General features: G+C 43.7%; 1 protein-coding gene across 2 annotated transcripts in view; it reads right to left on the bottom strand.

The window, feature by feature from the left end:
• The window catches only part of LOC124877839, a 73,837-nt gene that overhangs the window by 22,401 nt on the left and 37,638 nt on the right, over positions 1 to 13,798 (bottom strand). The window contains exons 10-14 of one of the 2 annotated variants that reach the window (XM_047381412.1): positions 11,226 to 11,669; positions 8,772 to 8,860; positions 3,688 to 3,909; positions 1,205 to 1,378; positions 630 to 729 (exon numbers count right to left, since the gene is read on the bottom strand). In XM_047381412.1, the coding sequence (XP_047237368.1) occupies positions 630 to 729; positions 1,205 to 1,378; positions 3,688 to 3,909; positions 8,772 to 8,860; positions 11,226 to 11,669 (1,029 nt within the window). Of the gene's footprint in view, positions 1 to 629; positions 730 to 1,204; positions 1,379 to 3,687; positions 3,910 to 8,771; positions 8,864 to 11,225; positions 11,670 to 13,798 lie in introns of both variants that reach the window. The other variant, XM_047381411.1, reaches the window with a different exon arrangement.

Raw genomic sequence — 13,798 nt, 5'->3', positions numbered from 1 at the left:
GGCAGGGAAGATTCTGGCTGGTCCCTCCCACACCGGTCACAGACTCTTTGAGACTCTCCCCTCTGGCAGGAGGCTGCGGTCCATCCGGACCAAAACCTCACGCCACAAGAACAGTTTTTTCCCATCTGCCACCAGCCTGGTTAACAAAGCCCGGAAACCACCCTGACATTCTCCCTTCCCCCCCCTTTTTTTTTTGCTGACAGGACACCTGTAACCTGTAACTCTATGCGTTACATTAACGCTCAGCTTGGACTCCTGCTTTACTTGCACTGCCATACTTGCACAATGATCACCTGCACTGTTGTATTGCTCTTGCATCTTATACTGCTCTATACTTACTCTCACTCACTTAAAACTGTGCACATATATTTATATTATATTGTAGATATGTTTATACTGTTTAATTTGTATTGTATTGCACCGACTATGCCAAAACAAATTCCTTGTATGTCCAAAAACGTACTTGGCAATAAAGCTTTTCTGATTCTGATTCTGAAGACAAGATCCGTTCAGACCCCAAATCTTGTGAAGTTCATGAATTAATGTTCATGGTTTTGAAATAAGATGAGGATATCATGGCTGCTCCGAATATTCATATGAAATTAGGGATGGTGGGAAGCTCAACTTACAGAAAAAGGTTTTCCATGACATTGTTATAGTTTTCACAGTCACTGTCTGGCAGGAAACAAGCTGCAAACACGATGATGGCATTCTTTTCCGCATAATAACCTGAAACACAAGCAAAGTCACCACACACTCACCAGTTCTCAATTTGTTAAAACACTTTCCTTTATTTCTCTTCTATTTTTCAAGCATTGTAACAAAAGGGAAGTTCAGGAAGCCGAACGTAAGCAGACATATATTGAATAACAATGCAGGTTTCACTTTAAAGGAGAAGAGGAAAGAAAAAGAACAGAAAAAGCTCTGAAAGACACATAAAAATGTTTTCAGTATCATTGATTAACCAAACAAACAAAGTTATAGGCAGGAGGCTGAGGAAAAAACTAACAAGTTAAATGACAGAAGATATAAATACTGAAAATAGTTTGAACCAGAAAAAGCAGGGAGGAGTATTTTCCAGCATAAACATGCCTTCCTAAGAAAACTTTGCCACACCTGTTGTGCAAAATTGGGAGAGGATCAATTGCATGGAAGGGACAAGCCTTACGTGAAAAACTGATGCTAACCGTTTGTGTTTCCATACCTCCGTGGGAAATGACTTTTTTGTATGGCTGGATGCACTTCATGTCAATGCGATGCTCCTGCTCTCCAATTACTACGCTCCTCCACAGCCGTCCATCTCCTTTTTCTTCTGCTCCACGTTCTGCTGCAGCAACACCTGAAACTTCTCCTGCACCCAAACCAGCCTCTTCTGACTCTGTTGTTTTTGCCATTCATAGATACCAAAGAAACATCAAATTAGAGCAAAAACAAACCAATAAATAAATAAATTTAGCTGTATTTTAAGGATAACACAAAGTAGTAAGAGCAGATTTGAAAATATATTTTGTTGGTCCTCACAGCTTTGGTTTACAGTAATAGATGCTAAGGAGAAATAAAGTAGGGAATCCCATTATGGTTCCCACTACTCACAGAATTGAAGACTCACCCGCTTAAATTGAAATCACATAACATAGCAGATCAAATGGTCCACCAAAGAAATAGAGGACTTTCTTGAAATGCCCATTTTTGATGTAAACAGAGGCAGAGTTCCATGTTTTTTGTGATACCAGGCATAATACATTATAACATCAAATTATTTATTTAAATAATGCTAGAATTATAAAAATAGTCTTTAAAAGGGTTAATTATGCCTTTTGAGCTACTTAATCCTTAAGAAAACTCAGTGTGACGGCTAAATCTCCAATCAGTCCTTCTTGAATATTCTCATTGGAATGGTGGGTGGTGTCTAAGTGTTATCTCTGATAAACTGTTTTCACAGGCAAAGGCAGCATTGCATTTCTTAAATGAAACATGTTGTCACAACAATAAAAACACAAAAACATGAGAATATTCAGGTTGATGTTTTCTCTTGGATTTCTTATGGTCCTATTACTGTTTGCTTTCTTAATAAGCACAGCGTTTCAGTTAAATGCTGACATCTGCTGCTTCCTTGACAGCTATTTTCATGACATATATACACTACTGATGTTGCACAAAAACAACACAGATTAAGATATTCCTCATTTAGAAGAGTATCCTATTTCAGTATAGAATATTTAAATTTAACTGGAAACAAGATTCCGGATATACAGGTTTGGTGGTTGGGCGTCTGGTTGTATGAGATACAACATCACTTTCCAATCTCATAGTACTTTGTCTTGGTCTTTCACATAAAATCTGAATAAAATTAGTTAATATCTTTGTTTACAATGTGACAAAATGTGACTCGTCCCACTTTTTCACATTTTGTCACATTGTAAACAAAGATATTAACTAATTTTATTCAGATTTTATGTGAAAGACCAAGACAAAGTACTATGAGATTGGAAAGTGATGTTGTATCTCATTTTCTACAAATGCCAATCTGAAAAGTAAGATGTGGCATATGTACTGAGCCCCTTTAACCCAAATACCCCTTATGAAACATCTTTGCTAACACATTTAGAGTCCACCTGTGTGTAATTTAATCTTAGTATAAATCCAGCTGTTCTGTCTCTAAAAATGAAAAGACTTAGACACAACTGAAAACTCACCTAAACATGGCTGTCCATCTAGACTGACCGGTTGGGCAAGGACAGCATTAATCAGACAAGCAACCCAAAAGCCCGTGGATGAGCTACAGAGATTCACTCCACTCCAAAAATCTGGTCTTTATGAAGGGGTAGTATAAATCCCTCACTGATAGAAAGTCATGAAAAGTTGCTTTTATAGCAGGTGATGAGACCAAATATGAGTTTTCTGGTCAACATACCAAATATTAATGCTATATTACCATGAACACATCTGTAGTACAGCATGTTGGTGGCAGCAATCCTTCTTTTTTTTTTTTACTGGGACAGGGAAGCTGAATGGAGTTGATGGAGAGATGGGTGGAACTACATAAATACAGGACAATCTTGGAAGAAACCCTATTATAAGCTGCAAAAGACTTGAGATTGGGGCAAAGATTCACCTTCCAGCCGAAGGTGAATCTTTCACCTTCCACCAGAGCTACAAATGAATTATTTAGATCAAAGCATATTCATGTGTTAGAATGGCTAAGTTAATGTTCAGACCTAAATCCAATTGAAATTCTGTGGCATAATTTGCAACTGGTGCTCAAAGATGCTCTCTGTGCAACCTGACTGAGCTTGAGCTATTTTGCAAAGAATAACAGGCAAATATTTCAGTCTCTAGATGTGTAAAGCTGCTAGAGATATTTGCTAAAACAAACTTGCAGCAGAAACTGATTCTACAAGGTAATGACTCAGGGGCCTGAATACGAATACATTCAACACTTTCCAAATGTGTACATTTATTTGTAATATTGTAATACATAGTTTTCATAGCACCTTACAAATATGCACTGCTTTGTGTTTTGTCTATCACAAAAAATCCCAAATAAATACACGGAGGTTTTCTGGTTATGTGATAAATGTGGAAAACTTAAAGGGATACTTTTGCGAGGCACTGTAGAACTGGCATGCTCAAGTGTCTACCGGATCCCTGACATGCTTGAGTCGAGTCCTTGGGCTTATATCTTACCATGGATATTCATATTGAATGAGTCTGCCTCATCAGGTGTGTCCATCCCATCAATGCTGACATCCAGATCATCCCCAGTATCCAAGGCATCATCATCTGTTTCCAGTGCGTCCTCTGACCGAAGAGACCCCTCACTGTGTTCCAGTGATAGGTTCAGTGGCGGAGCCGATAGCTTCCTCCTTTGGTTAGATCCAGCTGAAGTATCTGCTGAAGAGGAGGGGTCTGTACAAAGATTACAGAGACAAAGTTGATCAAAAAAATATTCTTGAGATATGGAGTATCGCCACAAAACAAAAGACAACAACATCACTGAAAAAAGTCCTTCAAAGATGCCAGGAACACACAGAGATGCTGGTATGATTTTTTTTGGAGAACGGGGGGAGGACATGCAGTAAACAACTAGGGCCAGGACTTGAACCCGCGACAGCCTGCATCAAGGACTAAGGCCTTTGTTTATGGGGTGCGAGCTTTACCCTTGTGCCTCTGCCTCACTCAGATGCTGGTATGACTGACTATACCCATTTGTTCTAAGTCTAGGTGGTTGGATAAACAGAAGACTTGGGCTGTGTACCAACCATTGACACAGCAATGAATCTAGTGAGAAATTTCTGGAACCATTTGCCAAAGAGCAACATCTCCAAACAGCTTAGGACATCTGAGGCCCTGATCTTCAAAGATGATCTTACAGAACTAGGTCTTCTTTGGTAAATCACATTGGACTCTCCAGGTCGCAGATCACTGCGACCTAAAGAGTTTATGTTCAAGTCGATCAGCATTCATTCTGCAGATGTGTCCAAATCACAACAGCCTATGATTCTTGACTTGTTCTGCAATAGTTAGATGCTGCTGGCATTGTTCTCGGATGATGTAAAAAGACCTCAAAGTTCTGACAGAGACAACACGCTTTAAGGTTTTTCCAATAGGTCTCAGATCAGTAGAGAAGCATAGGTGATATCAACAGGTAAAAGAGTACATTTTGAACTTCTTCAAAATGCACTTCAGATGGACGTTAATAACCCTATTAATAGCCCTTTGCTGGGGAAAATGTATTTGATCCTAAATGCTTATATGCAAAACCTTATGTCACCATGCAGTGACTTTTACTTTGCGCTTTGTGCTTTTTATGCATAAAAAACGATGTTTCAGAGGACTTTTCATACTAACCATGTGTGCCCTTTGGACCCACCTTGAGGATCTTCGATTTAAAGTTATTGGTCTTTAATCTACTCATTGTCTACAATAACTCCAACAAGTAATACTAATCAGTAGAAGGTCTCTTAGAGTTAGTTTGCTCTGATCAGGGGTCCTATGTTGTCAAATTTAATAATATTTGACTGGCCCAAATGGGATCAGAACCATAATCAATTGAAATAGGATGTAACATAAAATTTAATTAGACATACATAAATAGAAACATAAATGTGATTTGAGCCTTTTATGATTATATATGTCAACAGATATAAAAAAAAACAAATACAGACAGAGCCAAGAAAACTGAGTTGTAGGTGCAACCGCTTTGTTTATGGGGGACGAAAAGGAAGTAAACAAGAACAAAATGCCATTGCATGGGTCCAAAACTCGTTCGTTCGTTCGTCGTCTTCCGCTTATCCAGGACCGGGTCGCGGGGGCAGCAGACTCAGCAGAGACGCCCAGACGTCCCTCTCTCCAGACACCTCCTCCAGCTCCTCCAGGGGGAGCCCAAGGCGTTCCCAGGCCAGCCGAGAGACATAGTCCCTCCAGCGTGTCCTGGGCCGACCCCTGGGCCTCCTCCCGGTGGGACGTGCCTGGAACACCTCCCGAGGAAGGCGTCCAGGAGGCATCCGGTATAGATGCCCGAGCCACCTCAACTGGCTCCTCTCAATGTGGAGGAGCAGCGGCTCTACTCCGAGCCCCTCCCGGATGGCCGAGCTCCTCACCCTATCTCTAAGGGAGTGCCCGGCCACCCTACGGAGGAAGCTCATTTCAGCTGCTTGTATCCGGGATCTCGTTCTTTCGGTCATGACCCAAAGTTCATGGCCATAGGTGAGGGTAGGAACGTAGACCGACCGGTAAATCCAGAGTTTTGCTTTTCGGCTCAGCTCTCTCTTCACCACAACGGACCGGCGCAGTGCCCCCATTAGTGTGGCAGCTGCACCGATCCGTCTGTCGATCTCCCGCTCCATTCTTCCCTCACTCGTGAACAAGACCCCGAGATACTTAAACTCCTCCACTTGAGGCAGGAACTCCCCTCCAACCTGAAGAGGACAAGCCACCCTTTTCCGGTCGAGTACCATGGCCTCGGACTTGGAGGAGCTGATCCTCATCCCAGCCGCTTCACACTCGGCTGCGAACCGCCACAGCGCATGCTGTAGGTCTTGGCTAGAGGGGGCCAGCAGGACCACGTCATCCGCAAAAAGAAGAGACGAAATTCACTGGTCCCCAAACCAGACCCCCTCCGGCCCTTGGCTGCGTCTAGAAATCCTGTCCATAAAAGTTATGAACAGGACCGGCGACAAAGGGCAGCCCTGCCGGAGTCCAACATGCACTGGGAACAGGTCCGACTTAGTGCCGGCAATGCGGACCAAACTCCTGCTCCGCTCATACAGGGACCGGATGGCCCATAATAAAGGGCCCCCGATTCCATACTCCTGGAGCACCCCCCACAGGGCATCACGAGGGACACAGTCGAATGCCTTCTCCAGGTCCACAAAACACATGTGAACCGGTTGGACAAACTCCCATGAACCCTCGAGCACCCTGTAGAGGGTATAGAGCTGGTCCAGTGTTCCACGGCTGGGACAAAAACCACACTGTTCCTCCTGAAGCCGAGGTTCGACTATCGGTCGGACTCTCCTCTCCAATACCCTGGCGTAGGCCTTACCAGGGAGGCTGAGGAGTGTGATCCCCCTGTAGTTGGAACACACCCTCCGGTCTCCCTTCTTATAAAGGGGGACCACCACCCCAGTCTGCCAGTCCAGAGGCACTGTCCCCGACCGCCACGCAATGTTGAAGAGGCGTGTCAACCATGACAGCCCTACAACATCCAGACACTTGAGGTACTCAGGGCGGATCTCATCCACACCCGAAGCCTTGCCACCGCGGAGCTTTTTAACCACCTCGGTGACTTCAGCCTGGGTGATGAAAGAGTCCAACCCCGAGTCCCCAGCCTCTGTTTCCACCACGGAATGCATGATGGCAGGATTGAGGAGATCCTCGAAGTACTCCTTCCACCGCCCGATAATGTCCTCAGTCGAGGTCAGCAGTCTCCCGCCCCCACTATAAACAGTGTTGGCAAAGCACTGCTTCCCCCTCCTGAGGCGCCGGACGGTTTGCCAGAATCGCTTCGAGGCCAACCGGTAGTCCTTCTCCATGGCCTCACCGAACTCTTCCCAGGCCCGAGTTTTTGCCTCTGCCACAGCCCGGGCCGCAGCACGCTTGGCCTCACGGTACCCGTCAGCCGCCTCAGGAGTCCCACAAGCCAACCACAGCCGATAGGACTCCTTCTTCAGCTTAACAGCATCCCTTACTGCCGGTGTCCACCACCGGGTTCTGGGATTGCCGCCACGACAGGCACCGCAGACCTTACGGCCGCAGCTATGGGCAGCAGCATCGACAATAGATGCAGAGAACATGGTCCACTCGGACTCTATGTTTCCAACATCCCCCGGGATCTGGTCGAAGCTCTCCCGGAGGTGGGAGTTGAATACATCCCTGGCCGAGGGCTCCGCCAGGCGTTCCCAGCAGACCCTCACTATGCGCTTGGGCCTGCCGAGTCTGTCCGGCTTTCTCCTCCTCCAGCGGATCCAACTCACCACCAGGTGATGATCAGTGGACAGCTCAGCCCCTCTCTTCACCCGAGTGTCCAAAACATGCGGCCGAAGGTCTGATGATACGACAACAAAGTCGATCATCGACCTCCTGCCTAGGGTGTCCTGGTGCCAAGTGCACTGATGGACACCCTTATGTTTGAACATGGTGTTCGTTATGGACAATCCGTGACTAGCACAGAAGTCCAATAACAAAACACCACTCGGATTCAGCTCGGGGAGGCCATTCCTCCCGATCACGCCTCTCCAGGTGTCACTGTCGTTCCCCACGTGGGCGTTGAAGTCCCCCAGCAGAATAATGGAGTCCCCGGGAGGGGCACTTTCCAGCACCCCCGACAGGGACGCCAAGAAGGCAGGGTACTCTGCACTACCACTCGGCCCGTAGGCTGAAATGATAGTCAGAGACCTCTCCCCAACCCGAAGGCGCAGGGATACAACCCTCTCATCCACTGGGGTAAACCCCAACACGAGACGGCTGAGCTGGGGGGCAACAAGCAAACCCACACCAGCCCGCCGCCTCTCCCCGTGGGCCACTCCAGAGTAGAAGAGAGTCCAACCCCTCTCAAGGAGATGGGTTCCAGAGCCCACGCTGTGCGTGGAGGCGAGCCCGACTATTTCTAGTCGATATCTCTCGACCTCCAGCCTAAGCATCCGGGGATCGGGCCGTTGAGGTCTCCACCTTCGTCCGCCACCCAATCCTCTTTGCACCGGTCCCTCACGGTTCCCCCTGCAGGTGGTGGGCCCACTGGGGGATGGCCTCGCGTCTCTCGTTCGGGCTTGGCCCGGCCGGGTCCCGCGAGGAGCAACCCGGCCACCAGGCGCTCTCCGACGAGTCCCGACCCCAGGCCTGGCTCCAGGGTGGGACACCGGCTCCGCCGTACCGGGCGACGTCACATGCCTCGATATTGTGTTCTTCATGAGGGGTTCTTGAACCATTCTTTGTCTGACCCATCACCTAGAACCTGTTTGCCATGGGAGACCCTACCAGGGGCATTTAGGCCCCAGACAACATAGCCTCTAGGATCATTTGAGCACTCAAAACTGTTGCTATTATTTGTCATGCAGAGGAAGTGACCCGGACTTTTAAAATATATAAGAAGAAACTTGAAACTGTTTCAGAATTCAAAACTTTTTTTCACTTTTCATTTTCCCTGAAATACATTTTCTGTGTTTTAGACTTTTTTTTAAATTGTAGGAAGTTATATTTTTGTGTGCTTTGTGGTGCATGTAAAGGGGAAGAGAAGTGAAAACACAAGTTTTGTTTTTCTATTGATTTACCTTCTCTGTTTTCCAGCTCCTTAATTGCTTCTTTACTGGAGTCCATCTTCATCATCATCACTACTTCACCCTCTCCCTGCTGGGAGTTTCTGCTGAGAGGCACAGAAATACAATAGTGAGCCATAACATAAACTATCATTGCTATGACCAGCGCCACCAGAGGCACAACTACACATAATACAGGTCCAAACAAGGCAAAGACAATCATCTATCTCCAAAGCAAAAGAAGAGAAGTGTTCCTATGACACCAGATAAAACAGATTCTAAAATCTATTCATTTGACCCGAAATGTGAAGGATTACAGACCTGACAAAGAAGACGGAGACAAACTGACCCGCTGCTTCATTCCCAGGCTGCACGTGTGGGCCGAGGACACAATACTGTGCAGTGTTACTACCTTCCTTCAACTACAGCCCCTCTAATAGATCCTGATTAGCATACAGACCACTAACAATGTAGAAAAGCATTACAGAGAGACTTGGACACAAAATTGATATGAAGACAGATGCACAAATTTTTTTTCCTTTCACAGACATTTTGGACTGTTACCTTTTTGTTATTTCGACTTCCTCTGAACCAGACTCTCCACGATAAGTCACATGAAAGGCCTATTGTGCACATATGCAAATAGACACACACACACACTCAAGCAGTGATAATCAGGGGAGGATCATGCATCCCAAAGAGGGGGCGGGCCATCATGGTTCCAGAGTGGGACAAAATGAGCACAATAGTGCAACTGCTAATGGGAAAGCATGAGCAATGCACATGTATGCGCCCACTAAACAAATACTAATTTAAAGACATGCCTTATTTTAGTGTCTCATCAGGAAAATAGATCAATGCTTTTTCTACTACTTTTGTAATTTTTAGATCTTATAATTTTCTAATCCATCTGGAGCTCAGAGAGGCTGCAAAGTTTAAATCCCCAGTATGGACAAGGAAACTGGATAAAGCAAAGAAATTATATTTAACTGTACACATGAGTACTTTAATATTTAAGACATACAATTAAAGGCCAAAAGTATGTGTTCACACCCCATAATCCTTGAATCCAGGTTTTCTAATCCCTTCCACAGGTGTATCGAGCACCTAGGCATGGAGACTGCTACTACAAACATTTGTGAGCTCAGTGTGCTCACAAATGTTGTTCCTATCAGGAAATTCCCTCACTATTAAATATTCCAGAGTCAGCTGGAATAGTGTTATTATAACAACATGTAAGTGGTTGGGAATGACAGTAACTCAGCCAGGAAGTGGTAGTGCAGTGGGGTCAGTGGTGGTAAGCTTTCTGCAGAGTCAGAAGCTACAGACTTAATCGGTTCCTTAGATGTGCTCAACAACCTTGCATAGAGAGCTTCGTGGAATGGGGTTCTATTGTCAAGCAGCTACATTCAGGCCTTACATCACTGGTAATAAGTGTCAGATGCAGTGGTGTAAAGCACACTGAGTCTGGACTCTAGAGCAGTGGACAGATACTCTCTGGGATGAATCGTGCTTCTGTCTGGCAGTCCAGTGAACGAGTCTGGGATTGGCAGTTATATGAAGAAAGACTCTTGCCTGTCGGGATTGTGTGAAGGGTAAAGGTGATGCAGAGTGGATTATAGTGTCGGCCGATTTTTCAGGAGCTGGGCCCAGCCTCTTACTTCCAGTTAAATTAACTTTTAATGCCTCAGCATACCAAGACATTTTGGACAATTTCATGCTCCCAACATTGTGGGAACAGTTTAGGGATTGTTTTGGGAAGACACAGAGCAATGTCCAAATGGACATGGAGGAGCAAGTCTGGTGAGTAGGAACTTGACTGTCCTAGACAGAGTCCTGACCTACACCCAACAGAACACCTTCGAGATGAATTCAAGCAGAAACTGTGAACTGGGCCTTCTAGTCCCACATATGAGTCTCTGCAAAAATGGTCAAATGTTTTCATAAACACATTCCTAAAACTTGTGAAAATCCTTTTCAGAAAAGATACAGCTCCAAAAAGTGGGCTGACATCATGTATTGCTAAGGTTTTATGAATTGTTTTTGGCAAAAGTTACATTAAATGGTAAGGAAAGTATCCAGGGTAAAAGTTTTGTTTTTCAGTTCATAATTTTGTATTTGGAGAGTACAAACTTACATTGTATTGTGAACAATATTGTAAGTGCAATATTTAACATGAATATGACAATCATATTTTCTTAATATCATGGCTTCCTAATATCAAAGCTATTAACAAGGTTGAGGACTGGCTCAAAGTAATGTAGGACTGTGGACTCTGTTCACTGTAAGGCTTTGGTTCAGTCTTATTTAGCCCATTTTCTCTCATTTCCTCAATGTTTCTTGAAATATAAACTATTTGTATTTTTTATTTTAGACTGTTATTATTTCCTCGTTCAACATAATATTGGGTACATTGAAAAAGATGAAATCAGAATTTGGAAATCGTACTTATTTTTTGGTGCAACTCACCTTGACATGCAAAAGTGAACATACCGCTCTGGTACATATCGAGCATGATCTTCTGTCCCAGGGTGTCCACCAGCTTCATGCTGAGAGTACACATGTACAGTGTTGTCAGTGATGTACTGACACTTAAAATGTGCATCATCCAGGCTGTGATGGGCGTTGGCTCCAGTTTCAAACTGGTTCTCACTCTGCTCAGATCTGAAATATTCAGCCTGTGCATCAGTTGTAAACTCAGCGTATACATCGGAGGTGCTCTGTTGACTCTCAGGCTTGGCATTCAAGCAGGGTAGGTGAGCACACTGGTGTTCAGTTCTTTGGTCGATGTGGTGGTAGTTGTACCCATACTTGTTTTGACCCTGAGTTGTGTTCAGACTTCCTGCCCACTCAGATTCAGCATTTTCATTGCTCGGCCGAGGCGACAGCTGAGACGTTTCATCTTGGTGTCTTCTGTTACAGGGATAAGGGATCTGGGATCAGTGCAAATACATATGGGACACAGCGACACTCATTCAGCAGTATGTCACTTTATTTATACGTAATGCTTTAATATATATATCAAATCACTTCAAATATTTCACTTACCAATATAACCTAATTTGTAAAATATACAGTCAGATTTAATTGCCAAAAATAAACTTTGTCAGCTTGCAAATACTGATTCACTGCCATGTATTACAGGAAAAATAAAGACAAATTGACAAGCACTTAATTTGTTTTGTGTGTTTAATGCTTTCAGAGGTCAAAATATCTGATGGAAAATCCAACAGATTTGTGTAATTGTGTCAAGTATCCACTAAAAGAAAAGAGCCACCAGGGAACAGTCCCCCCCCCCCCCCCCAAGTGGCTCCTTATCTTCTTGTTTTTCACAAATGCAAAAATACATGCACGAAATTTAAGCAATTGTTTACAAAAATCTGTAGATGGCAGTAATGCACTGGAAAAAACAAAGCAATTGCACACAGAAATGACTGAGTTTGAGAGATTTATGTATGAAATCCTCAGCAATGCATCAGTTCCTGAGCTTCTGCCGGAGCAAGAGGAACAACGAGCCCGACATATTATACACACACACCAACGTTGGTTGGACAAGGGTCACACAGAAGGAGAATCTGAGGCCAGATGTGCTGTGATGTTCCTCAGGCCATGACATCCTATTGTTAATCTATAAGGTTGTTGAGGTGACCCACCGTCAATAGCATCTTACTCACTATTCAGTATCAGTAAACATCTTCCTCAAGGTTTAGGAGTATCTTCATTGTTAGATAAGAAAACCCGAACTTCAACCTCCGCTCTAATTCATCCCGAAGGTGTTCAAGAAAGTTGAGGTCAGGACTCGGCAGGCCAGTCATGTTTCTCCAAACTTCACATACCTGCAGACATGGAAATGATTGTACGAATTAATATTCGTACAATCATTTTGTGACCCAGTACTTTAGTCCTCAGATTACCCCCCATGTGACCCTTGTTTCCTGTACTTGGCAGAAACAGGAGGTGAGGATGTCCTGATAGAAATTATGAAAATGGATCTTAGTGAGCAACCTATGTTGGTTAAATGGTTCAACAATGATTGCAAACAGAATTTTCTTTGCCTCATTATTCCTGCTGTTGCTGACGAGTGTATCTCGTGGCTTCAGCTGGTGTGATCAGTGGCTAATTTTCCATCGTTCGCAAACAGATGAGGAATCAAGATGAATGCGGTTGAAGAATCTCATTTTAAATGTCTAGAAAAATTTGAAATGTAAAAAAATAAATAAAAGTCTAATTTCTGTTTCGTGAAAGTCTAAATATTAATAATAAAGTGGAAATAATATCCTGAAGAAAAGGCGGGATGCTAAAACAGCTGTGTTGTTCCCAAGCAGTGTGTGTCCACAGAATGTTTATATGCCAAGAGACAAAGAGTTTCTTTGTTACTAAATCTTATTCTAGTATAAAATTGCAAGCTTATCTACACAAGACATAGCTGTCACAGGGTCATTTCAACTTTACTGTTGATTAATGTTTCCCACTTTTTTCTCATTGTTTTAAGTTTAAATGACCCTAACACTCCGTGGCACTATTTAGACCCAAACTAAATATACTGTATAATTTAAAATGCCTTTCAGCTAAATTAAAAGTACTGCAGAAATTATATGCTCATGCAAAGTTAAATACACATGAATAAGGTATTCTCTGTTGCAACTGATATTACACATGCAAACACTTCCTAACAAAGCTGCATGCCAACACCTGGTTGAAAGCAAGGAGAGCCATTTCCATAAGCAGTGGAGGGGCTCCAGCTGTAATGAGGCAGGTAATGCATATTTAATGAGGCGTAAACTGATTTATATATAAAAAAAACAAAACAAAAAAAAACACACTCGGAGTTGCAGATCAAACCTCGCTGTTAAACACACATCAGATGCACTCAGATACATATGTAGAGCTCTTTATCGCTACAGAAATAAAATCTTTGTCATGATTTGTGGGTGTTTTTGGGTGCGTCTTCTTATTATTATTATTCTTGATAGGTTTTGAATCATGCTTCTGTTTATTATTTTCCTGGTCATGCTTTAGTTTTTGTCTTCTAGTTCATGTTT

The sequence above is a fragment of the Girardinichthys multiradiatus genome, chromosome 12, assembly GCF_021462225.1.
Source record: "Girardinichthys multiradiatus isolate DD_20200921_A chromosome 12, DD_fGirMul_XY1, whole genome shotgun sequence".
NCBI lineage: Eukaryota > Metazoa > Chordata > Actinopteri > Cyprinodontiformes > Goodeidae > Girardinichthys > Girardinichthys multiradiatus.
This window is presented reverse-complemented; position numbering and strand designations above follow the sequence as displayed.